At 43.5% G+C, this 25,950-nt stretch overlaps 2 protein-coding genes across 6 annotated transcripts in view; one reads left to right on the forward strand and one right to left on the reverse strand.

Annotated features, from left to right (window-relative positions):
• SCRN2 (secernin 2) overlaps positions 1-24,993 on the forward strand; it is a 32,653-nt gene extending 7,660 nt beyond the window's left edge. Inside the window, exons 2-9 of one of the 5 annotated variants that reach the window (XM_073572469.1) lie at positions 13,276-13,365; positions 17,020-17,188; positions 17,265-17,446; positions 17,565-17,764; positions 18,066-18,281; positions 19,369-19,534; positions 21,719-21,899; positions 24,689-24,993. In XM_073572469.1, coding sequence (XP_073428570.1) covers positions 17,021-17,188; positions 17,265-17,446; positions 17,565-17,764; positions 18,066-18,281; positions 19,369-19,534; positions 21,719-21,899; positions 24,689-24,859 — 1,284 coding nt within the window. In that variant the 5' untranslated portion in view covers positions 13,276-13,365; position 17,020 and the 3' untranslated portion in view covers positions 24,860-24,993. Of the gene's footprint in view, positions 1-13,275; positions 13,397-14,409; positions 14,507-17,019; positions 17,189-17,264; positions 17,447-17,564; positions 17,765-18,065; positions 18,282-19,368; positions 19,535-21,718; positions 21,900-24,688 lie in introns of those variants that run through there. The other 4 variants (XM_073572470.1, XM_073572468.1, XM_073572471.1 and 1 more) reach the window with 4 other exon arrangements.
• LRRC46 (leucine rich repeat containing 46) overlaps positions 24,912-25,950 on the reverse strand; it is a 53,842-nt gene continuing 52,803 nt past the window's right edge. The window contains exon 8 of the mRNA XM_073572472.1: positions 24,912-25,701. Coding sequence (XP_073428573.1) covers positions 25,082-25,701 — 620 coding nt within the window. The 3' untranslated portion in view covers positions 24,912-25,081. The remainder of the gene's footprint in view (positions 25,702-25,950) is intronic.

The following is a 25,950-nucleotide window of genomic DNA, read 5'->3' on the forward strand; positions in this document are numbered from 1 at the left end:
ATACCGGCACCTGGCCCCCAGCGACAAGAGGTGAGTATGTCGTTGTTTTTTTTTATTCGCAGCAGCATATGGGGCATATTCTATGGAGCATCTTATGGGGCCATAACCTTTATGGAGCATTATATGGGGCATATTCTATGGAGCATCTTATGTCATAACCTTTATGGAGCAGCATATGGGGCATATTCTATGGAGCATCTTATGGGGCCATAACCTTTATAGAGCAGCATATGGGGCATAGTCTATGGAGCATCTTTTGAGGCCATAACCTTTATGGAGCAGCATATGGGGCATATTCTATGGAGCATCTTATGGGGCCATGAAGATATGTGGAGCAGCATATGGGGCATATTCTATGGAGCATCTTATGGGGCAATAACCTTTATAAAGTATGATATGGGGCGTATTTTGTATGGAGCATCTTATGGGGCCATCATGAACTGTATGGAGCATTATATGAGGCTCCTGATTCAATATGGATATTCAAAAACATTTAGCCTACTGATGTCTCAATTAATTTTACTTTTATTGGTATCTATTTTTATTTTTGAAACTTACCAGTTGCTGACGCATTTCCACCCTAGGCTTATACTCGAGTCAGTAAGTTTTCCCAGTTTTTTGTGGCAAAATTAGGGGCCTCGGCTTACACTCAGGTCAGCTTATACTTGAGTATATACGGTATATAAAAGTTCAAATCACCCCCCTTTCGCCCCATTCAAAATAAAACAATAAAAAAATTAAAACATACACATTTAGCATTGCCGCATTCAGAATCGTCAGATCTAGCAAGATATAAAAAGAATTAATCCGATAGCTAAATTTCCTATCGAAAAAAAAGTTAAAACGCCAGAATCACATTTTTTTTTATCTCCGCAATATTGCATTAAAATGCAATAACAGGCAGTGAAAAGATCATATCCACACACAAAACATCAGCTTGACTCGCAAAAATAAGCCCTCACCCAAACCAAAATCACGAAAAATGGAGACGCTACGGGTATCAGAAAATGGCAAATTTTTTTTTTTCACAAACGTATTTTTTTCACCACATAAATAAAAAGGAACCTAGACATGTTTGGTGTCTATGAACTCATAATGACCTGGAGAATCATAATGGCAGGTCTGTTTTAGCATTTGACAAACATGGTAAAAAAAAATCCAAAAAACAGTTGTGGAATTTCACTTTTTTTGCAATTTCACCGCATTTGGAATTTTTTACCTGGTTTACAGTGCGCGATAGGGAAAAACAATTGTGTCGTTCGAAAGTACAACTCGGCCCACAGAAAACAAGCCCTCACACGGCCATATTGATGGAAAAATAAAAACGTTATGGCTCTGGGAAGAAAGGAAGCAAAAAACAGAAACGCAAAAACGAAAAAGGGCTGCAGCGTGAAGGGGTTAAATAAGTAAATTAGATCCAACATATTGATGCTAGATAGTCTATTATTTTTCTCGTATGCAAAAAAACTGATCTCTGAATGAGGCCTTAAAGAAGCACTCCCATCAAAGTTTTTATATTGTTAACCCCTTTACTCCCAAGGGTGGTTTGCACATTAATGACCGGGCCAATTTTTACAATTCTGACCACTGTCCCTTTATGAGGTAATAACTCTGGAACGCTTCCATGGATCCTGGTGATTCTGACATTGTTTTCTTGTGACATATTGTACTTCATGTTAGTGGTAAAATTTCCTTGATATAACTTGCGTTTATTTGTGAAAAAAAATGGAAATTTGGAGAAAATTTTTCAAATTTGAATTTTCATGCCCTTAAATCACAGAGATATGGCACACAAAATACTTAGTAAGTAACATTTCCCACATGTTTACTTTACATCAGCACAATTTTGGAACCAAAATTTTTTTTTGTTAGGAAGTTATAAGGGTTAAAAGTTAACCAGCGATTTCTCATTTTTACAACACCATTTTTTTGGGGGGAACACATCACATTTGAAGTCACTTTGAGGGGTCTATATGATAGAAAATACCCAAAAGTGACACCATTCTAAAAACTGCACCCCTCAAGGTGCTCAAAAACACATTCAAGAAGTTTATTAACCCTTCAGTTGCTTCACAGGAATTTTTTGAATGTTTAAAAAAAGTGAACATTTGACTTTTTTTCACAAAAAAATTACTTCAGGTCCAATTTTTTTTAATTTCCCAAGGGTAACAGAAGAAATTGGACCCCAAAAGGTATTGTGCAATTTGTCCTGAGTACGCTTATACCCAATATGTGGGGGTAACCACTGTTTCAGCGCATGGTAGAGCACGGAAGGGAAGGAGCGCCGTTTGACTTTTTCAACGCAAAATTGGCTGGAATTGAGATCGGACTCCATGTCGCATTTGGAGATCCCTTGATGTGTCTAAACAGTGGAAACCCCCAACAAATGACAGCATTTTGGAAACTAGACCCCCAATGAACTTATCTAGATGTGTGGTGAGCATTTTGAACCCCCAAGGGCTTCACAGAGGTTTATAACGTAGAGCCGTAAAATTAAAAATCATATTTTTTCCACAAAAATGATCTTTTCACTCCCAATTTTTATTTTCCCAAGGATAGCAAGACCCCAAAAGCTATTGTGCAATTTGTCCTGAGTACGCTGATACCTCATATGTGGGGGTAAACCACTGTTTGGGCGCATGGCTGAGCTCTGAAGGGAAGGAGCGCAGTTTGACTTTTCAATGCAAAATTGGCTGGAATTGAGATCGGACGCCATGTCGCGTTTGGAGAGACCCTGATGTGCCTAAACAGTGGAAACCCCAGACAAGTGACCTCATTTTGGAAACTAGATCCGCAAAGGAACTTAACTAGATGTGTGGTGAGCACTTTGAATCTCCAAGTTCTTCACAGAAGTTTATAACGCCCGGGCGTGAAAATAAAAAAATCATATTTCTTCCACAAGCATCATCTTTTAGTGCCCAATTTTTTTTTCCCAAGGGTAACAGGAGAAATTGGACCCCAAAAGTTGCTGTCCAATTTGTCCTGAGTACGCTAATACCCTATATGTGGGAGAAAACTATTGTATGGGCACACGTCGGGCTCGGAAGGGAAGTAGTGACATTTTGGATTGCAGACTTTGATGGAATGATCTGTGTTACACCGCTCCGACATACTCACCCGGCCTCCGATCCCACGCCATCTCTGCACACTCACCCGGCCTCCGCTCCCACGCCGCAGCCTCTCGCCACCCGACGGCCACGGCGGTCACCTCTGACAGGCTATGACGGGGTCATATCAGGCCACTTCCCCCTGAGGGAGGCACCTGATCGTTGTCTTACCTTGCACACTGGGCCCTGCTTCCTCCTGTGCTCTCTGCAGCCTCTCGTTGCCGTCTTCGGTGTTTCCTGCAGCAGCCTCGCAGCCTGTCTTCCGTGTTCCCTGCAGTATTCTCAGTCCTGCTCCAGTGTTCCTGTTTCCTCCGTCTCCTGCCCTGTTCCTGTGTTCCTGTTCCAGCTTACTCCAGTCCTGCCTCCGGTGTTCCTGTTCCATCCTGCTCCAGTCCTGCCGTCCTACTCCAGTCCTGCCTCCGTTGTTCCTGTTCCATACTGCTCCAGTCCTGCTGTCCCACTCCAGTCCTGCCTCCGGTGTTCCTGTTTCATCCTGCTCCAGCCCTGCCTCCGGTGTTCCTGTTTCATCCTGCTTCAGTCCTTCCGTCCTACTCCAGTCCTGCCTCCGGTGTTCCAGTTCCATCCTGCTCCAGTCCTTCCGTCCTCCTCTAATCCTGTCTCCTGTGTTCCTGCTCCAGCCATCCCTCCACGTTCCAGTCTACTGTCTTACTCTATTCCTGTCTCCTGTGTTCCAGCTCTGTCCTGTCATCTACACTTCAGTCCCTCCACGTTCCAGTCTACAGTCTTACTCCACTCCTGTCTCCTGTATTCCAGCTCTGTTCTGTCGTCTACACTTCAGTCCCACTCCAGTCCATCCTGAGCTCCCCCTCTCGGTACCGGCTACCATGGTACTCAAACCCCTGGGCCTGCTCCTAACGGTCCTTGTATAGGGGTCGGTTCCACCTGGCTGCTCGCCCGGGGCCCCTTGGTGTCACGGCCCAGAGGGTCCACTCCTGGAGATTCCGGCTTCAGACCAGCCACGCTAACAGTACGATCAGGCCATGGACTCCGTAAGAGTTGCTCTTCCTGCGGGAGAATCAGGGATGCATTATGTCGGTCATGAAGTCTATGGACACCCGTTTGTCGGCACTGCAGGTGGCCAATCCTGGAAATGCCACTCAAGTGGCCAGTCTCCAACAGGAGCTGGGTCAGCAACAAAATACTCAAGCCCACATTTTGTCTTACATGGCCTCCTTTGACAGTCGCTTGTCGGCCTTCCAGGCTGCCACCGCAGCCCTGACTCCTCCCTCCGCATCTACAGCTCTCCCGACGCCCCACCTTGCCAAACCGCCTCGCTTCACCGGGGATCCCAAGCTCTGTAGGGGGTTCTTAAATCAGTGTAGCCTCCACTTTGAATGGTTGCCGCAGCAATATCCTTCTGACTGGGCCAATGTGGCCTTCATCATGTCCCATCTGGAGGGGGAGGCCCTGTCTTGGTTGAATCCCCTCTGGGAACGTGACGACCCTGTAGTCTCGAGTCTCCTGGTTTTCCTGGATACTTTTCGCAGAGTCTTCGATGAGCCGGGCCGGTTAGCCTCTCTCACTGAGTCACTCTTTAACTTACATCAGGGTTCTCTCACGGTCGGACAGTACGCTATTCGCTTTCGTACTATCTTCTCCGAGCTCGGCTGGAATAACGCAGCTTTGGTAGGGGCATTCTGGCACGATCTTTCAGGCAGAATAAAAGATGAACTCGCAGGTCGAGATACCCCGTCCACCTTAGAGGACCTTATCTCGCTGGCTACCCGCATTGACCTACGCTTCCAGGAGTGCGCTCAGGAGTCAGCGAGAGACAGGAGGTCCACCAGGCCAGTTCCCCTTTTCACCCGTTCTGCCAGTCCCCGTTCAGCCGGGTCCTCTTCTCCCTCCTCGGTCGAATCCATGCAGATAGATCGCCTAAAGTTGGCCGAGTTGCGTCAGAGAGAGAGGCGGGCACAAGGTCTGTGCCTCTATTGCGGTGATTCGTCACACTATGTCCGCACCTGTCCTAAGAGACAGGGAAACTTCTCCACCTAGGTCAGGTAAGAGAGGCCTCCCTAGGTGGTGATGATCCCTCTCAACCTCTTACGATTTCTGTGCTTTTGGTTTCAGGGTAGAGACGTGGTTCCGAGGTGGCCTACATGGATTCGGGCTCGGCAGGTAACTTCATTCGACCTGAAGAGGTGGACAAATACCAAATTCCCGTGGTTACTCTATCTAACCCTATCCAGATTGCCGCAGTGGATGGCAAACCGCTACAGGTGACCGTCACTTTGGTCACTGAAGAAGTGGAGTTGCAAGTTGGAGCCTTACACCGAGAGAAGATAGCCTTTTACGTTTTGCCTAAGCTCTCTCATGCCATTCTACTCGGTCTTCCATGGTTAAGGACTCATCAGCCTGTTCTCGACTGGTCTTCTGGGGAGATACTCCGCTGGGGGTACCCCCTGTCTCCCGCAGAGACCACTGCCATGTCCGAGTACGTCCGAGAGAACCTCGCCAAAGGCTTTATACGGAAATCCTCTTCACCCGTGGGAGCCGGGTTCTTCTTCGTCAAAAAGAAGGACGGAACTCTACGGCCGTGCATTGACTATAGGGGCTTGAATGAGATTACCATCAAGAACAGGTACCCTCTTCCACTCATTCCGGAGCTGTTTGACCGTCTCAGAGGGGCTCGTTTCTTCTCCAAGCTGGACCTCAGAGGAGCCTATAATCTGGTCCATATCCATGCAGGTGACGAGTGGAAGACCGCTTTCAACACTCAAGATGGCCATTACGAGTACCTGGTCATGCTCTTTGGTCTCTGCAATGCTCCTGCTGTGTTTCAAGAGTTCGTCAATGAGCTCTTCCGGGATCTCTTGTACTCCTGCGTGGTCATGTACTTAGACGACATCCTCCTCATCTTCTCGCCAGACCTCTCGTCCCGCAGAAAGAGTGTCCGCCTGGTGCTACAGCGTCTTCGGGAGAACTGCCTGTATGCGAAGATAGAGAAATGTCTCTTCGAACAGACCTCTCTGCCATTTGTGGGATACATTATCTCCGACGCTGGACTAAGAATGGATCCCGAGAAGTTGTCTGCCATTCTCAAATGGCCTCGCCCCGGAGTAAGGGCGATACAACGCTTTCTCAGATTCGCCAATTACTACCGGCAATTCGTCTCCCACTTCTCCGCGATCACAAGACCTATTTCTGCTCTCACCTGTAAAAGGGACTACCCCCAAAGATTGGACTCCTGAGGCGGAAGAGGCCTTTCTGACCCTAAAACAGGATTTCTCCACGGCTCCAGTCCTGCATCGCCCTGAGAGCAATCGACCTTTTGTACTCGAGGTGGACGCTTCCTCAACAGGTGCCGGGGCAGTATTGTCCCAGAGATCCGCCTCCGGTCGCCTGCACCCTTGTGGCTTCTTCTCAAAGGCCTTTTCTCCATCCGAGTGTAACTACTCAATCGGCGTTTGGGAACTCTTGGCCATCAAGTTGGCCCTGGAGGAATGGCGTCACCTTCTGGAAGGAGCTGTCCATCCCTTTGTCATCTTCTCTGACCACAAGAATATGGCCTATCTACAGTCTGCCCAGAGACTCAACCCTCACCAGGCCAGATGGTCCTTATTTTTCCCCCGATTTGACTTCGAGCTCCGTTTCCGTCCTGGCAACAAGAATACCAAAGCTGAGGCCCTGTCCAGGGTCTTCCAGCCACACAATACCACGGAGGAACCTTCTCATATCATTGATCCCACTAGGATCATCACAGTGGCTTCAGTGAACTGGCTTGCTCCTCCTCCAGGCAAGACGCTTGTGCATGAGAAACTCAAGCGAAAAGTCCTCCTATGGGGGCACTCCTCCAAACTGGCCGGCCATGCCGGAACTAAGAAGACCCTTGACCTTATCACGCGTCACTACTGGTGGCCCACGCTTTGCCAAAATGTGCTCGACTTTGTGGCTTCTTGTCCATCCTGTGCTAAAAACAAAGTACCACGAAGACCTCCGTCTGGCTTGTTGCTTCCATTGCCCGTCCCTACGGTCCCTTGGGAAAACATCTCCATGGATTTCATCACCGACTTACCCTGCTCGTCGGGCTGCACAGTCATTTTGGTGGTGGTGGATCGTTTTTCCAAGATGGCTCACTTCATCCCTTTGACCAATCTTCCCTCAGCGCCGGAGCTGGCCAAAGTTTTTATTCACCAGATCTTCAGACTTCATGGACTACCTCAACGCATCGTGTCTGACCGAGGGGTTCAGTTTACCTCCAAGTTCTGGCGATCACTTTGTAAGCTCATGAACGTTTCCCTCGACTTCTCCTTGGCCTACCATCCACAGTCCAACGGACAGGTAGAGCGTACCAACCAGATGTTTACTGGGTACCTACGTCATTTCTCCAATGCCCACCAGAACGATTTGGTCGACTTACTCCCCTGGGCAGAGTTTGCTTATAACAACCATGCTGGCGAGTCCTCGGCCAAGTCTCCGTTCTTCATTGTCTTTGGCAGACATCCTGGTGTTCCCCTTCCGATAACCCCTGCCTCCGAGGTACCCACGGCCAACGCCTTGTCCTCTGAATTTTCCAAGATTTGGGCCGAGACCAATACGTCACTCAAGGGGTCCGCTGATCAGATGAAGAATTATGCCGACAAAAGGAGATTGGATCATGTCGGGGGCAATGTCTGGCTCTCCTCCAAATTCATCCGGTTGAAACTGCCCTCCTACAAGTTGGGACCACGCTACATCGGTCCGTTTGAAATTCTTGGACATATCAACGAGTGTCATGTCGGACGCTATTCACACCACAGCGTCCGGCAGGCGGCGGTAGTTCCATCTCCGTCCACTATAGCCTCAGTGGCGCCGGCTTGATTTTACTCAGGTTATTGGGAGTTAATCTAGCTGGAAATCAGGTGGGATGTTTGGTCACGCCCACGGTCTTTAAATAGTCGTGCTGGCCTATGGGCGTCGCCGATTATAGCTTGTGTTTTATGCCAAGTGGTTCCGGTCTGGAGAGGAGGTGTTGGAGAGAGAAATTCGTAGCTGGTGGCGTATGATCCGTTGTTACCTTTTCGCCTTCCTATATTTGTGTTTTGTTTTGCCCTGTTCACATTACGGTATTGTCCTGTGTGTATGCGGCGTGGTGTGGTTTAAGTTCTCCCTGTCTGTCATTACTGTGTGGGCTTTGGTGGTTTGACGACTCACTGGGTGGAGGGTTCAGCTTAGGGCTGAGCTGGAGATAAGGAAAGGTTGGAGGCTCAGGCATTTGCACCATTAGCAAAAAACCCTGAGTTGAGGGTCAGACAAGGTTTTCCCTAGTTGGAGGGACTCCGCAGGGGCCCCGGGTGTTTCAGCCTTCTTTGACCTAAGCCCCGCGTAACAACGAGGTCGCCTACAAATTGAGGTTGCCTGCTTCGCTCCGGGTCCCGAACACCTTCCACGTCTCTCTCCTGAAGCCTGTGGTGCTGAATCGCTTCCATTCCTTGCCGGATCCTGGTCCTCAGCCGGTTGGCGCCGATGATGTCTTTGAAGTGCAGGACATTCTCGCTATGAAGAGGGTTAGAGGTAGGACATTCTTTTTTGTTGATTGGAAGGGCTTTGGTCCTGAGGAGAGATCCTGGGAACCTCGGGAGAATATCAATGATCCCCGTATCCTCAAGAGATTTCTTGCTAATCTCCGGGGAGGGCGGCTTAGGGGAGTGGGTACTGTTACACCGCTCCGACATATTCACCCGGCCTCCAATCCCACGCCGTTTCTGCATACTCACCCGACCTCCGCTCCCACATCGCAGCCTCTCGCCACCCGACGGCCACCTCTGACAGGCTCGTGGCCGACGCCATCTCTGTATGCCATGCGCATGCGCCATAGGCGGCGGATGCGCCTCCCTTCTGCTTCTTGTGCTCCGGCTGTGCCCTGACCAGGAAGCACCTTCGGACCAATGGCAGACCAGATGGGGCTTACTCCAGTCCTGCCTCAGGTGTTCCTGTTCCATCCTGCTCCAGTCCTGCCATCCTACTCCAGTCCTGCCTCCGGTGTTCCTGTTCCATCCTGCTCCAGTCCTGCCAACCCACTCCAGTCCTGCCTCCGGTGTTCCTGTTTCATCCTGCTCCAGTCCTGCCGTCCTATTCCAGTCCTGCCTCCGGTGTTCCTGTTTCATCCTGCTCCAGTCCTTCCGTCCTACTCCAGTCCTGCCGCCTGTGTTCCAGTTCTATCCTGCTCGTCCTTCCGTCCTCCTCTATTCCTGTCTCCTGTGTTCCTGCTCCAGCCATCCCTCCACGCTCCAGTCTACTGTCTTACTCCATACCTGTCTCCTGTGCTCCAGCTCTGTCCTGTCATCTACATGTCAGTCCCTCCACGCTCCAGTCTACAGTCTTACTCCACTCCTGTCTCCTGTATTCCAGCTCAGTTCTGTCGTTTACACTTCAGTCCCACAGTCCTACTCCAGTCCATCCGGAGCTGCCCCGCTCTGTACCGGCTACCGTCGTACTCAAACCCCTGGGCCTGCTCCTAACGGTCCCTGTATAGGGGTCAGTTCCACCTGGCAGCTCGCCCGGGGCCCCTCGGTCCACTCCTGGAGATTCCAGCCATACTAAGTCTGCTGGCGTTTGGAGAGCCCCTGATGTGTCTAAACAGTGGAAACCCCCACAAGTGACCTGATTTTGGAAAGTAGACCCCCCAAGGAACTTACCTAGATGTGTGGTGAGCACTTTGGACCCCCAAGTGCTTCACAGAAGTTTATAACGCCCAGGCGTGAAAATAAAAAAATCATATTTTTTCCACAAACATGATCTTTTAGTCCCCAATTTTTTATTTTCCAAAGGGTAACAGAAGAAATTGGACCCCAAGAGTTATTGTGCAATTTTTCCAGAGTACGCTGATATATATGACATATATAGGGGTAAACCACTGTTTTGGCGCATGGCAGAGCTTGGAAGAGAAGGAGCACCATTTGACTTTTCAACACAGATTTGGCTAGAATTGAGATCAGATGCCATGTCGCGTTTGGAGAGCCCCTGATGTGCCTAAATAGTGGAAACCTCCCAATTCTAACTCAAAACCCTAACCCCAACACACCCCTAACCCTAATCCCAACCCTAACCCTAACTTTAGCCCCAACCCTAACTTTAGCCCCAACCCTAACTTTAGCCCCAACCTTAACATTAACTTTAGCCCCAACCCTAACCCTAACATTAGCCCCAACTCTAACCCTAACTTCAGCCCTAAACCTGCTCACGAGCTGCTCACCCTAATTCAATGTTCAGTTGAAAACTGAGAGAAGTAGAAGAGAAGCTCATTGTTAAGCAACAGTATGAAAATCGCATATGAATGAAGCGGCCATGTTATGACTGCTGGAACCAACAAGCAGAGCTGAATCCTGACAGTGAGGATATTAAACGCTGTTAGGATTGGCTACAAGGCTTCATTTTATAATTAAAGGGTGTGTCCAGGTTTGAGATGAAAGTCTGCATTCACTATAAGTGGCTGCAGGCTTCTGAATTCTCACAGTGCATGCACTGCACACTTTTAGGATTCTCCATTGCACAAGTATGTGATTTGGATACTTCTGGCCATAATCTGACAAGATGTGCTCGGCCTCGCTCAGTTCTTTTTCCCACTAGTTAACCCCTTTAGAGAACCTCTTAAAAAAAAACAGAAAAAAAACAATGCTTTATCATCATACCGCCGAACAAAAAGTGGAATAACACAGGATCAAAAAGATGGATATAAATAAATATGGTACCACTGAAAACGTCATCTTGTCCTGCAAAAAATGAGCTGCCCTACAGCATCATCAGCGAAAAAATAAAAAATTTATAGCTCTCAGAATAAAGCGATGCAAAAATAATTATTTTTTCTATAAAATAGTTATTATTGTATAAAAGCACCAAACAATAAAAAAATGATATAAATGAGGTATCACTGTCATCGTACTGACCCGAAGAATAAAACTGCTTTATCAATTTTACCACACGCAAAATGGTATTATCGCCCCCCCAAAAGAAATTAATGAATTGCTGTTTTTTTGTTCATTCTGCGTCCTAAAAATTGGAATAAAAAGCAATCAAAAAAGGTCACGTGCCCGAAAATGGTACCAATAAAAATGTCAACTCATCCCGCAAAAAAGAAGACCTCACATGACTCGGTGGGTCAAAATATGTAAAAATTATAGCTCTCAAAATGTGGTGATGCAAAAACTATTTTTTTTCAATAAAAAGTGTCTTTTTAGTATGTGACAGCTGCCAAACAAAAAAACCCACTATAAATATTAAATCAAGCTCCCCTTTGTCACCCCCTTAGTTAGGGAAAAATAATAAAATGCATTTTTTTTTAATTTCCATTTTCCCATTAGGGTTAGGGGCTAAAGTTAGGGATAAGGGCTAAAATTAGGATTGGGGCTAAAGTTAGGGTTAGGATTGGGGCTAAAGTTAGGGTGAGGGTTGGGATTAGGGTTAGGGGTGTGTTAGGGTTATGGTTAGGGTTGGGATTAGAATTAGGGGTGTGTTGGGGTTAGGGTTGGAGTTATAATTAGGGGGTTTCCACTGTTTAGACACATCAGGGGCTCTCCAAATGCGACATGTGTCTGATCTCAATCCCAGCCAATTGTTGAAAATGTCAAACGGTGCTCTTTCCCTTCCGAGCTCTGCCATGCGCCCAAACAGTGGATTACCCACACATATGGGGTATCAGCATACTCAGGACAAATTGCACAACAACTTTTGGGGTTCAATTTCTCCCGTTACCCTTGGGAAAAATAAAAAATTGGGGGCAAAAAGATCATTTTTATGAAAAAAATATTTTTTATTTTTACGGCTTTACATTATAAGCTTCTTTAAAGCACTTGAGAATTCAAAGTGCTCACCACACATCTATAACAGTTCCTTAGGGGTCTACTTTCCAAAATGGTGTCCTTTGTGAGGGGTTTCCACTGTTTAGGCACATCAGGGGCTCTCCAAACGTGACATGGCATCCGATCTCAATTCCAGCCAATTTTGCAATGAAAAGTCAGAGTGGTTCTTCCCTTCTGAGCTCTGCCATGCGCCCAAACAGTGGTTTACAACAACTTTTGGGGTCCAGTGTCTCCTGTTACCCTTGGTAAAATAAAATAAAATTGGACCGGAAGTATTTTTTTGTGAAAAAAAAGTTAAATGTTCATTTTTTTTTAAAACATTCCAAAAATTCTTGTGAAGCACCTAAAGGGTTAATAAACTTCTTGAATGTGGTTTTGAGCACCTTGAGGGGTGCAGTTTTAGAATGGTGCCACTTTTGGGTATTTTCTATCATATAAACCCCTCAAAGTCACTTCAAATGTGATGTGGTCCCTAAAGAAAATGGTTTTGTAAATTTTGTTGTAAAAATGAGAAATCGCTGGTCAACTTTTAACCCTTACAACTTCCTAACAAAAAAAAAAATTTGGTTCCAAAATTGTGCTGATGTAAAGTAGATATGTGGGAAATGTTATTTATTACCTATTTTGTGTGAGATATTTATCTGTTTTAAGGGCATGAAAATTCAAAGTTGGAAAATTGCGAAATTTTCAAAATTTTCGCCAAATCTCCATTTTTTTCACAAATAAACGCAAGTCATATCAAAGAAATTTTACCACTATCATGAAGTACAATATGTCACGAGAAAACATTGTCAGAAACACCGGGATCCATGGAAGCGTTCCAGAGTTATTACCTCATAAACGGACAGTGGTCAGAATTGTAAAAATTGGCCTGGAACATGGAAACCACCCTCAGGGGTAAATGGGTTAAGGAACAATTTTGCCATAATATGCCTTGTGATATGTATTTTATATAAGATACGAGCCACTGATTTGCTCCTTCCAAATGTCAGCATATCTTTAACTTGGTCTGCCATTGTCGTATTGGCTTGAAAATCAGTTGCCGGTGGATACTCATTGATAGTTCAGCATGCTATTCAGTTTGTACAAGCCATTCATTGTCATACAAAAGTGGTATGATTAAGAGAGTTGTAATGCTTGAAATGCATAGGCCTAGTGTTATGTATTTTTGTTGTTTTTATACCAGTAAATGATTTTAATATTTTTGCTTATCTTTTTCTAATTTTCACTTTTTTTGGTGGTAGCTGGATAACTTTTCTTTCTCCTCATGCTCACCTGAAATTGGAGCCAGGATCTTTCAGTGCACCGCACCCTTCGTAGATCATTGCCTGCAATGGGGAACTGATGGTTTTTTTTCCTCCTCTTACTAGTTGTAGAGTTCAGCCTGGTTGCAGTCCAACAGCAGTAGGGACGTCAGCACAGACACAGAGCAGTACCCACTGCACCAACTGTACGTAAAGGTACTACCGAGGAGGAGATAAAGTGACTGAGGTATTATAATGGTATGGGTGATATGACTTACTGGGCTGAAGCACACAATGTGAAAAGTCTTAAAATATAGGAAGTGCTTTTTACTTTTTGGCAATGTCTCCACCTGCAGCTGTCAAGCTTCCGTATTCTCAATTTGCATTGTTATGACATGTACAGTATATGTGCAATGTGACAGAAGGAGGAAGCAGGGTTAGTTTTCATCAGGGTGGCATAACAAATAACATTTGGTGTAAATCTGCCAGTCACACACCTTTAATATGTAACAAACACCTGATAACAATGTTTCAAATGCAATCAAAGCACAAAGTTCACTTTCTTTTCCAAATGACGAGAATTAACCCTTTTAGTGAAATGAATGTTTATTAAGAATTTACTAATTGACTATCTGGACTGTAGGCTCAGACTGATAATGGGGTGCAAAGATTGTTGTCATCTGATCTAGCCACATTCAGAACCTTTGTAAGTCAGGGTGGCTAGCGCTCAGTTTGGCACCCTATGTAAGGCCACGTTCAGTATTTGGTCAGTATTTTACATTAGTATTTATGAGCCAAAACCAGGAGTGGAACAATCAGAGGAAAAGTATAATAGAAACACACCACCACTTCTGGATTTATTATACTTTTCCTCTGATTATTCCACTTCTGATTTTGGCTTACAAATACTGAGGTAAAATACTGACCAAATACTGATGTAAAACACTGATCATATGACCGTGGCCTGACACTAATAATTAAACGTTTGCCCAAACAATCCAGGCAAATCTACAACGCCGAGTCTCACTGAGTTGATATTGATGCTAAATCCGAAGTATAGATAGGGTCAGAGGAACAAGTGGAAATTTTCATCCATTTTGTCATATGTGTGGAATCTGTGTCTCCGTATTTTACGTTTGTGTGACATCCACTTTTTGTTTATCACATTTTTAATTATGACTATGACTTGTCTTTAGATAAAATAACAACCGTTATTTAGAATTAATTTGGGCTTTTGTGCTTCTTTTTTTAGGGTTTCTTTGTTATAGTAAGCGCAACATTGCATTTCAATGTGGCATATGATGAATACCACAATATTTATGTGACTGTCTTACTTTAAAATGCATTACAAAATCAGGTAATACAAAGACGAAGGACATGACTGTACGACATAGCCTCTTTTTGTTACTTCAGCAAATTCCGGCGTTTAGATGCTTCAAATTATTAACTTTTAGGTTTTTGCCTAATCTTATTACATGAATAAAATTGCAAGGTGCTTGTAAAAATAAACAACTGTGTAATTTACCTCTTACTGCTCCTTGCCTTGGTTACTGGCCATCTTGGCAGAGATGGCTGGTTTCCTTGGCGAGGAGCACCCACCTGGAAGCTCTTTGCTATACAGCTAGCAAGCACTGCTCTGGATCCCAGCTTAGGAGTCCTTGTGGTCCTTCACTACCGTAAAGGTAAAGCTGCATTGGAGAACGAACAGTTTGGCCAGTGACTCGGTCATGCCTCCGTCCCAAACTGTCAATCATCAGGAACGCACCACACTCAACAAGCAGGAAGCCGAGAGGCATGGGAGCAGTGTCCCCATGAAGATCAGTAAAAAGAAAACTATTTTTAATGGGTTCTACTAGAATTCTAGCATATAAAACTACTTCCTCCAAGTTGCCTTCATTGCTTAGTACTGTCATGTCCTATATTAAGGCCTTTGCATCCCTTAACAAAATTAGATTCTCTCTCCTCTATGTGCTATTTTTTTTTTCATGGGCCCATCCAAAAAAAGCATGTGAATAGCCCAATAGAATATTGTATAACACCTTTGTATGCTGTCAGTGGAAAACATGGACATGAACAAAAACACTGTCTTCCTGTGGCCTAATGTTGACTGTCTGCAGTGAAACTACCCGATTATCCCACAGTTTTCCTTTGCCTCTGCCAATGCTGCTGCTTTGGGAAATCACTGCTCATAAACTATTGGATACATGACAATTCCAAAGCCATATATAGAGAAAACAATATAAAAACTGGTGAAATTCACACAGGTTCCAACAATTAATTTTCAAAGGCTTTTATGGACAATATAGGGGGCAACATGATTAGTTGCTTTGGTCAATTGTCGTTAAATTGACTCAAAGTTTGAAGACCTCTTTATGCCTACGGCCAGCATAAAGGGTATTCGAGTCTACAAAAATGATCCCTGGATAATTGTCAGATTGGCGTGTCTGTGGCAGAAGAAGATGGCCAAGCGTTGTGCTCCACCATCATCATTTCTCACATAGACCAGAACTTCACAAACTTTTTCTTGCAACTTCATCAGACCAAGAAAATGCCTCTAGTGTAAGTCCATACGAATATAAAAGTCATACAATTTTCCTTTTTGTCTCCTGAGCCCAATATAACAATTTAAGTAAAAAATTAGTCAATTATGTTGCTAAAGTACTTTTCTGCAGTCGCTTATATGAAAACTTCCTTCCCATCTGCACTGCACCAACAACTAGGGGGCGCCTCACAGTTTAAGAAGCTCTGCCATAGACCATGAACAGAACAGCCGTATGTAAGTGCAACTGGCCACTCTGTTCAACACCTGAGGTCTTGCAGGTGGGATTGATGGGAGACATAAACCTCCTTTTTGTGGTCGTCCTAGTAGTGGAACTCATATTGACCTAACAATTGGGCCATGTTCACACGTTCAGTAACTGGTCAGTATTTTACATTAGTATTTGGAAGCCAAAACCAGGAGTGGGTGATAAATTCAGAAGTGGTGACGTGTTTCTATGATACTTTTCCTCTAATTGTTCCACTCCTGGTTTTGGCTTACAAATACTGACCAAATACTGAACTTATAATAAAGGATAATGGCCTTATCCAGTGGGTAGGTCACACATTTTGTAGACTGAAACACCTTCTTAAAATTAATGTCCAGCTTGTAATGTCATTATAAAAAGTAAGCTCCCAATAGAGTTCACTGCAGAAAGCCTGATTTTCATCCGTTATCTTTATCTTTATGGAGGGAGTTTGGAGCTTTAAACTTTATAAAGATCTTAAAAAGAAAATGGTGGACATTCCTTTTTGAAAGCATAAAAACAATGCACATAGTTCATAGCTAACCTGTTTGGTCAAATGACTGATTAGAAATAGAAATTTATTTAAAGGTATTTCAGGTTTTGGCTGGGCTGAGAGTAAACCAGTGCCCCAGTTCGTGATTTCGTCGTGGCCTTCCATCTCACTCCCAAAAAAGTGGATCTAGAATTCTCCCAATAAAGTTATTAACATCAGAGAATATGAGTCCCATACATGAAACCTTAGGACAATGGTTGACCTAATTTCTGGCAGTGCCTTTCTACCTGGACACAATTGCTTATTCTATGTACTCCAAAATGGTGCCAATGAAAAATCCATTTTGTCAAAAATAAAAGTACATGATATGTCTCTTGAAAGGTAAAAAAGGGAAAAATGTGTGTGTGTATATATATATATATATATATATATATATATATATATATATATATATATATATATATAAAAAGTGTTCATTAGGCCAAACCTGTCTGCATCTTTCAGATGCACTGGACCTGCAATCACACAGGAACAGCCTTCTTAGAGGGCATAAGAGGAACAAAAACTGACAAAATGCCTTTTTGTCTGCAGCATGTCCATGGTGGCGTACCCCAGCTCCTGTGACTGCTTTGTGTCACTTCCTCCAGCTTCACTTTCACCAACTGTTGTTTTTGCAAAGAACTCAGACCGACCTTGCATGGAAGTCCAGGAAGTTGTGTACTATGGTGCTGCCACATACCCAAGAGGGGCCAAGGTTATGGTAAGGTTGATTAACTCTTGAAATGTTCCTTTATGATGGTCTCCTTGTATATTATCATTTGATATTTGATGCGAAGTGCACATACGTAGAAGTGGAGCAGGCACCAAAGACACTGGCTCTCTTGTTAAGTCGTCCAGCTTGGTTGTGGGGTGCAGAAATGGGTGCTAATGAAATGGGAGTCTGTATCGGGAATGAAGCTGTGTGGACTAAGGAACCAGTAGAAGAGTGTGATGCACTTCTTGGCATGGATTTGGTCAGGTGAGAAAATAAACATAAGACACTCTTAAAATGGTTTGGCAGACCATAGCATATGTTGTCAGTATCTATTACTCTTGTGTATTTATGGCCTTATATCGGTATCTTTCCTGTGGAGTAGACTGGCATTGGAACGTGCCCATTCTGCTAAAGAAGCTGTCCAGGTAATCGCTGATCTGCTCACTCAATATGGACAGGGAGGTAGCTGCAAGGAGGACCTCGAGCCTTTCATGTACCACAACACGTTCCTGCTGTGTGATCGCTTAGAAGCATATGTGCTCGAGACTGCTGGGCAATACTGGGTGGCTGAGAGAATTACAGGTAAGGTCACAGGTATAGAGTAAGATCATGGCTCCTGTGATGGATAAGTATTTTACTGCTGGCCAGGGCCTCAATTAGTGTCGGTTAAGGTGTCTACCTAGAGTGGCGTGCATAGTAGTGCAGGACAGATACAGAGTGAGTGCCACCCGATCTCCCCTAAGCTAAAGCTTTGCCAGGGCTACTAGTGGTACTTAGTGGAATTTATAAAAGTTTGAAGTAATCATCAGTCTTATCCGTGCACTTGTGGCGAGATATGAATCCTACAAAAAGAAACTAACAGGCTCATACTTTTCCTACACAGAGGGCGCTCGGAACATTTCTAATCAGCTGAGCATCGGTACTTCGATATGGCAGGAGCACCCTCAGCTCCGTTCACATGCCCTGGCACAGGGCTGGTGGAACGGGACTGAAGAGTTCAACTTCAGAACTGTCTATTCTTTAAAGACACAACCAGTGCGTATGGAGGCAGCAAAAGCAAGATACAAAGCTGGGCAAGAACTACTAGAGAAGCAAAAAGGTGAGGTGGTGAGAAGAACGATGTTCTACTACATGGTCAATATAATTACTACTACAAATTATGTGTGTCGTCTTATGTGGAACACTTTAAGGGCAATTTTTTAATGCTCACTCATCACTCAACTGTTCTTACTAAAATCTTAGTAATCCTGCTAACAGGGGGCGCCACTCTTACTACAGATATTATTCAGAACCAGAAAGGGCTGTTGGGATAAAGAGTAATATAAGGAGATATGTATAAAAAAGCATACTAGAGAAAGCTTCTTGGGCAAGGTATAAATCTCATAGTGCCACCATAACTGAGGGAAAAAAAACGAAAGGAGGTGTTCTGTTTTATGATGAGGTGAGCACTTGGTGTACAGGTGTGCTAAGGGCTGATGACTTCCCGCTGGGTTCAACATTTCAACAGTGGCAAAAGGCCACTGCACATTGAGTTGTGGAAATCGTGCATAGCAAAGAGCTAAATTCGTGGCGAGATTTGCAGCTTATCAATTTGAATTAAAACCTGCAGCGCCAGTCAGTTTGAGCTGCGGATCTTCTCTCCAGCATGCGCATGAGATACTACTGTAAGGCTCTGTGCACACGGTGCGGTTTCTACTGCGGATCCGCAGCGGATTTGCCGCTGCGGATCTGCAGCAGAACTGCAGGTGATGTACAGTACCATTATAGCCTATGTAAAAAAAAAAAACGCTGTGCACATGCTGCGGATTTTTCCGCACGGTTTTTGTGCGGAAAAAAAAAGCAGCATGTCACTTCTTTTGTGCGGTTTTGCTGCAGTTTTCCACCTGCTCCTTTCTACAAATCCGCAGGTGGAAAACTGCAGTGGAAAACCGCACAAAAATGGCAGTAAAACCGCAAAAAAAAAGGGAAGAAATCCGCAGAAAAAATGCAGGTCATTTGACCTGCGGATTTAGTAAAATCCGTGCGGAAAAATCCGCGGGAGGATCCGCACCGTGTGCACATAGCCTAACACATGGTGGATTTTCTGCATGCAAATCCATGTGGAGAATCAGGTTATATTTCCACGTAGCAAAGTGAGGAACGTGCATAGGACAGATTATATGTAAATACATATAATCCTCTTCCAGGGCACGTCACAGCAGAATCTATGATACAGCTCTTGAGAAATAAGGAGAGTGGGATATGTATGGACTCCGGGGGCTTCCGTACTACATCCAGTATGGTCTGTGTTCTTCCTCGCTGTCCTCATTTACCGTGCATCCATCTACTGACGGCTACACCTGATCCATCCAGGTTAGAGACCACTGATGTTACTATTTAATTATAAATGCCGTAGAGATGTGCAGGGGCTTCTTTGTTCTTAAAATAACTAAAGTCCATTTTCACTTCCAAGCATGCTACATTAGCTGGCACACCTACCTCCTTCATGCATCTCAACTTCTAAGATAATCAGATATCAAATAGATTAAAGTGCAGCAAAAATGCTATACTGTTACCTACCACCAACACTTCTATCTTGCTCAAGAGCCACTGAAAATGATTTCATAGTAAATGGCCTGGTTTCTATGCCAGACACTGGCATTACCCAATAAATTGTACATACAGCTCTGTCAAAAATTAAGAGACCACTGCAAAATTTTCAGTTTGTCTGATTTTTCTCTTTATAGGTATATTTTTGAGTAAAATGTAAATTTCTCTTTTATTCTATAAACTACTGACAACATGTCTTCAAATTTCCAAGAACTAAATTTTGTATTTATTTTCAGAAAATGAGAAATGGTCAAAATAACAAAAAAATGCAGTGCTTGCAGACCTCAAATAATGCTAAGAAAACAAGTTCATAATCATTTAGAAACAACAATACTAATGTTTTAACTCAGGAAGAGTTGAGAAATCAATATTTTGTGAAATATCCATGATTGTTAATCACAGCTTTCATGCGTCTTGGCATGCTTTCCATCAGTCTTTTACACTGCTTTTGGGTGACCTTATGCCATTCCTGGCACAAAAATTTAAGCAGTTCTTCTTTATTTGATAGCTTGTGACTGACTATCCATCTTCCTCTTGATTACATTCCAGAGGTTTTCAATCGGGTTCAGGTCTGGAGATTGGGCTGCCCATGACAGGGATTTGATGTGGTGGTCCTTCATCCACACATTGATTAACCTAGCTGTGTGGCATAGTGCATTGTCCTGTTGGAAAAAACAGTCCTCAGAGTTGGGGAATATTGCCTGAGAAGAAGGAATCAACTGTTTTTCCAGGATAACCTTGTACAGTATGTGGCTTGATTCATACATCCTTCGCAAAGATTAACCTGCCCAGTTCCAGCGTTGCTGAAGCATCACCAGATCATCACCGATCCTCCACCAAATTTCACAGTGGATGCAAGACACTGTGGCTTGTACGCCTCTCCAGGTCTCTGTCTATCCATTAAACAACAAGGTGTTGGGAAAAGCTGAAAATTATACTCATCAGAGAAGATTAACTTACTCCAGTCCTCTATGGTCCAATCCTTATGGTCTTTGGCAAACTTCAGCCTGGCTCTCCTTTGCTTCTCATTGATGAAAGGCTTTTTTCTATCTTTACATGACTTGAGCCGTGCCTCTAGGAGCCTGTTATGAACTGTTCTTGCCGTGCACTTCACCCCAGCTGCCATTTGCCATTCCTTTTGTAGGTCACTTGATGTCATCCTGTGGTTGCTGAGTGACATTCGAATAAGATGACATCTCATCCTGGTCAGTGGAGAGTCGTTTTCGCCCTCTGCCGGTCTGTAGCTTTGTTGTCCCCAATATCTGCTGCTCGACCTTGTTGTAGTAGACTGCCGTCTTAGAAATTTTAAGGATGGAGGCAACATGACGCTCACTGTATCCCTCTACGAGTAAATTCAGAATTGAGCCCTTCTTTTCCTCATTCAAGACTTTTCTTTTCAACTCCTTTAGCATGGTTAAAAGTTATTTTTTCATTCCTATTACATTTGGGATATTACTAGCACTTGTTTTGCCATCCAGCTTGTCCTATTGCAAGAGGATTGTGAACACCACAGCATGGTTTTTTATACTTTCCTTCGTTAAATAAGATTTGGTTCAGGTGATCACCTAATCAGAAGCACATTAAGTAGAATGAGGTGTACTCTGGTTGGAATTCAACTGACACTGGAATGGAATGGCTGTCAGACATGTAGAGAAGCTGATTTTTATAAAACTGTGCAATGGTCTCTTAACTTTTGCCAGAGCTGTATATATTTGGGCATTGTTTACTTGAAGAGATGTCAACGATTAGAAAAATTGACTATCTTTTTCCAAAACCATCTGTCCACAGTCGTGGGTGGTATTGTAGCTCAATCATTCGCAGAAATGCCAGACACAACGTATGGACAGAGGAGGTGCTGTAGTGGAAGAAAGCAGCCAGGTTTATCTAATTCTGAACAGCATTTGTATAAAAAAAGACTAAATATGACTGTGCTGACATTTGTCACAGGTCTGTATTTAAGCCCTTTGTATTTTGCTCACACGTAACACAAGTGCCCTGGGTGTTGTCACCTACGTATGGAGAAAAAGACCCTCTCAGGCAAACCCCTCGCTTTCAGACACAAGTGGACAGAAGGCATGAGCTCTACAAGCACCACCAGAGGGCGCTCGAGACATCTGAAGGAAATGAGGTAGGACATGGATAAGCATTTACTAAAACCAGTCAGCAACATGGTCTGATCCCAACTTGCATATTGGGGTGGGATTTTTTTGGGTGCATTCATTACTCCTCTAGTAATATGGCGTTTGGCCCAATAAAAAGTAAGCAACATAGTAAACAGTCTGTTACTCCCATCCTAACTGTTTATGTATACAGTTCCTTTGTGGATCTATGTGGCTTCTAGACTACAAACAAGCCCTGCATAGTTTTATCTCTGTTATGGGATACTCCACTACCCCAGCATTATTTTACAGGGTTGGTTGGAAAGTCAAAACATTGATTTGATTTGAGATATATATATATATATATATATATATATATATATATATATATATATATATATATATATATATATATATATACACATCTCCTTAAGGGGAATCTTTCAGTAGATTTTTTTCTATGTAGTCTGAAAGCACCATAATATAGGAGCAGAGTCCCTGATTACAGTGATATGTCATTTACTAGGTTCAATACAATCAGTGTTTTATCAGCAGGAGATTATCATTTCAGGACAACAATGTTCAGAGAAAGCTGTGGTGTAAACAGGTTATACTCTGCTCAACAACGGAGTTCTGCTAGATCTGCAGCTGAGAAAACTGATTATCATAACTTATCCCAGTATACTAAGTGACACATCACTGAAATTTAGGTTTTTCTCCCTACTTCATGGTGCTGTCAGGTTACATTGCAAAAACCTGCTGACAAATTCCCTTTAAGGCCATTTTCACACATCCCATTGTTTTGTCAAATTCAACATTTTTATTGAAAGTTTTTGCGAGGCAACCGAGAAATGTATGAAGTTACAAAAATACGATTAGAATCAACATTACAAAAATCAGACAATACAATCAAAAATAAAAACGAAAATCAAAACCAGACTGAAGCACCGGGGAGTAGACCAGGACAGAGAGAAGGGTGTAACTAGGAGATCTTGGAATAAACTTAACTTCTGAAAGTAGGCACAAAAGAAGGTGTCATACGTGGCTTAAGCATAGGATGATTAGCCCTGGAAGGATCTATAAAGGGGATAAGTTAGAAAAGAATCCAAATGTAGCCATTTCATGGCAATTTTATGACTTTCTTCTTGCTAATGGGCAATTAACCATTTACACATCCTATTTTTACTGAATGAGTACCGTTCACAATGTCTAGACCATAGGTGGGTCTCTTGACTCGAACTCAACAGCCTGAAACACATGGGAGGCCGTTTAGTTCAGTTCGGGTTAAGAGACCTATGGCTGGTCTGAGCATCACGATCTGTACTCAAACCATAAAAGTTGGATGTGTGACACCATCTTAAAGTCTTGTTTTACTAATTGCCATAAGATAAACAGCTTGTGTTGTATCTAAAGCCCCCGTTACACACTGCGATATCGCTAGCAATATCGCTGTAAAGTCACCGATTTTGTGACGTAGCAGCGATATTGCTAGCGATATCGCTACATGTGATACATACCTCCGACCGGCTCCCCCGCTGCTCATCGTTGGTCGCGCGACAACTCCCTGGACCATTCCTCGTCGGCCACTTCCTGCTGGGCTTTCTGTGGCGCCGACGAGCGACGCGTGGACGCGGGCGGGAGGACGTCAGGATCACCGCGTCTGACAGGTAAGTAACGACCCCTGACCACTGCTAAGTCGCTGGTGAGATCTGCCTGTGTGGCAGCTCACTAGCGACCACTTAGCGATGCACCAGCGATCCATATAATTGTCGGGATCGCTGGTGTATCGCTACATGTAATTGTACCCTTACACATCTTTTAGGATAGATCCGACATAGTGGTTATTGTACGATATTGGTAGTCCTTTCCAGGTTTCACTATTAGAAGGAGTATGTTATTCTGGATATGTAGGTGTGGACATTTATGGTAACCTGTCAATTTGCACATTATGTCTGATCTGCAGGCAGCATGTTATTATAATGCTGGTATAAGGATCTACAAGAGTGACTCATAGTTTGGAGGGAAAATATTTAATATACCATTTATTGTATTCATTACAGAGTAACTCTTGTTTAAATTTGTATTTCATAACTCAATAGTATACATGAAAATAAGAAACTTTGTAATTTATCTTAACAGAAAAATCTGCCAAAATTAATCAGTCATTATGAAAATTCTCAATTCTGAGGTGAAATCTGTATTCAGTGAAGACCGACTGTCCCATTACTGAGAGAGGAGATGGCAGTTACTTCTATGTAGATGGAGGAGCTAGCGGCAGAGCTCCTCCCCCACCTATCCACATAGGAGTTGGCAGCCTCTACTAATGGAATCTTCTCAGTAATGTAACAATATGTTGTCACTGAATACAGATTTTACCTCAAAATTGAGAATTTTGATAATGAATCAATTTTGTCAGAGAAAGGAGCAGATTTCTCTGATAAGCAACTTTTGTCATATCTTTTCATGTGTGCTATTGCTTTATGAAATTTAAAATTAAAACGACACTTACTCTTTAAATTCTTGCTCTTTGTAGACTTATTTGTTCCATGGGTGGTCCTATTGAGTGATTGACAATATTCTCTGTATAGATGAACATGTATAGTGTCAATCACTAAGTAGACTCCTAAGCATGGAAAGAGCAGGGACTGAAATTAATGAAATAAAATGTTTACTATAGTTTTGTGAGGAAAAGATTTAGAAGTATCTGCTCCTGCTCAATACTATACTCACTGCAGATAGGACATGCTCGTACAATCCGACAGGTTCCCTTTAAAGACCAAAGTATGATGGCATCAATGTAACCTTTCTCTTCATGCAGAATACACAACGGAGCCTACAGGACAAGCAAAGGAAGATGGAAGCTGACAATCTTTCACTGGTTAGCAATCTTCTAAGTGGAATAGAGACTTCATCACCTTCAGACTTATCCGACCTATTTCTGCTCTCTGTGGAGAAGGAAATTGCAATTTATCAAGAGGAAAACAATTAAGAAGCTCATGCTGCCTTCTTCATTAGGGTCACTGCACAATACGATGACAATATTGTTTCAAGCAACAATGATAATCTCTTTAATATCCATGTTGCTAAAACAATCATCAATTATAAAATTCTCTGAAAATGAAATTAATCATGTTGTCTTTTTCCTAGTTACTTGTGAACTAGAATTGATTTTGAGTTTAGACAGCGGCAGCTTCTCCGGTGACTGCAGGGTTTATCTGGTTGGTGTAGATGTTGTCTGCTTCTCATTCTGAGGTCTAGAAGAAACGGTGGTTGAGCTATGTCTAGCTGAGGTCTTCACTGGTGTTGGACAAGTGTGTTTGGTGGAAGGGGCAGATGTAGTCTGTCTCTCCTTTTGAGAAGCTGTGACTCTACCATGTGACTTTCCTGTAGAAGCAGTATCTGATATTGATTCAGGGGTTGAAGAAGGCAGTTTTTTGGAAGTCATCTTGTTCAGTCCTTGACTTGAATTTACTGGCTTAGGCTGGCAGGGTGAGGCTGAGATTTGATTTTTGAGGACTTGTTTTGAAGCTGGCATGTCTGTGCCATTGAACTGTTGATTTTTGAGTTGCTTCTTGATTAAAGCAGAATTTGGATGCATATTCTCAGAAGTAATAAAATTTTGTGCCTTGGGTGTACAAGATGTTTGTTGTAGAGACATGGATGAGCATTCTTGAGGAATTACGTTGCTGGTGTCATTTTTCAGTGAAATGAGAAGCTGCTCATGTGGGGTATTATTGAGCTCTGATAGGCGCTCCTCATGTTCGCTCAATGCTCTGTGTCTTCTCTGATAGGACCTTTGTATCATCTCCTGACTCAGAGATGAGAGACCTCCTAAAAATAAAAGTGTATCAAAAATTATTGAGATCGGTAAGCGAAAATGGGTCAGTATCAAGTGTCAGATGAATGTGTATAAATGTAAATATCCTTTTCTCCTAACCATAATTACATTGTGGCATCCATTAGCTGGCTGGGATACATTGCCTGTTAGGGCCCCGTCACACATAGCAATCGCGCTAGCGAGATCGCTGCTGAGTCACAACTTTTGTGACACAACAGCGATCTCACCAGCGAGATCGCTGT

Source organism: Dendrobates tinctorius, unplaced genomic scaffold (genome assembly GCF_039654945.1).
Source record: "Dendrobates tinctorius isolate UK_male_01 unplaced genomic scaffold, ASM3965494v1 ptg000032l, whole genome shotgun sequence".
NCBI lineage: Eukaryota > Metazoa > Chordata > Amphibia > Anura > Dendrobatidae > Dendrobates > Dendrobates tinctorius.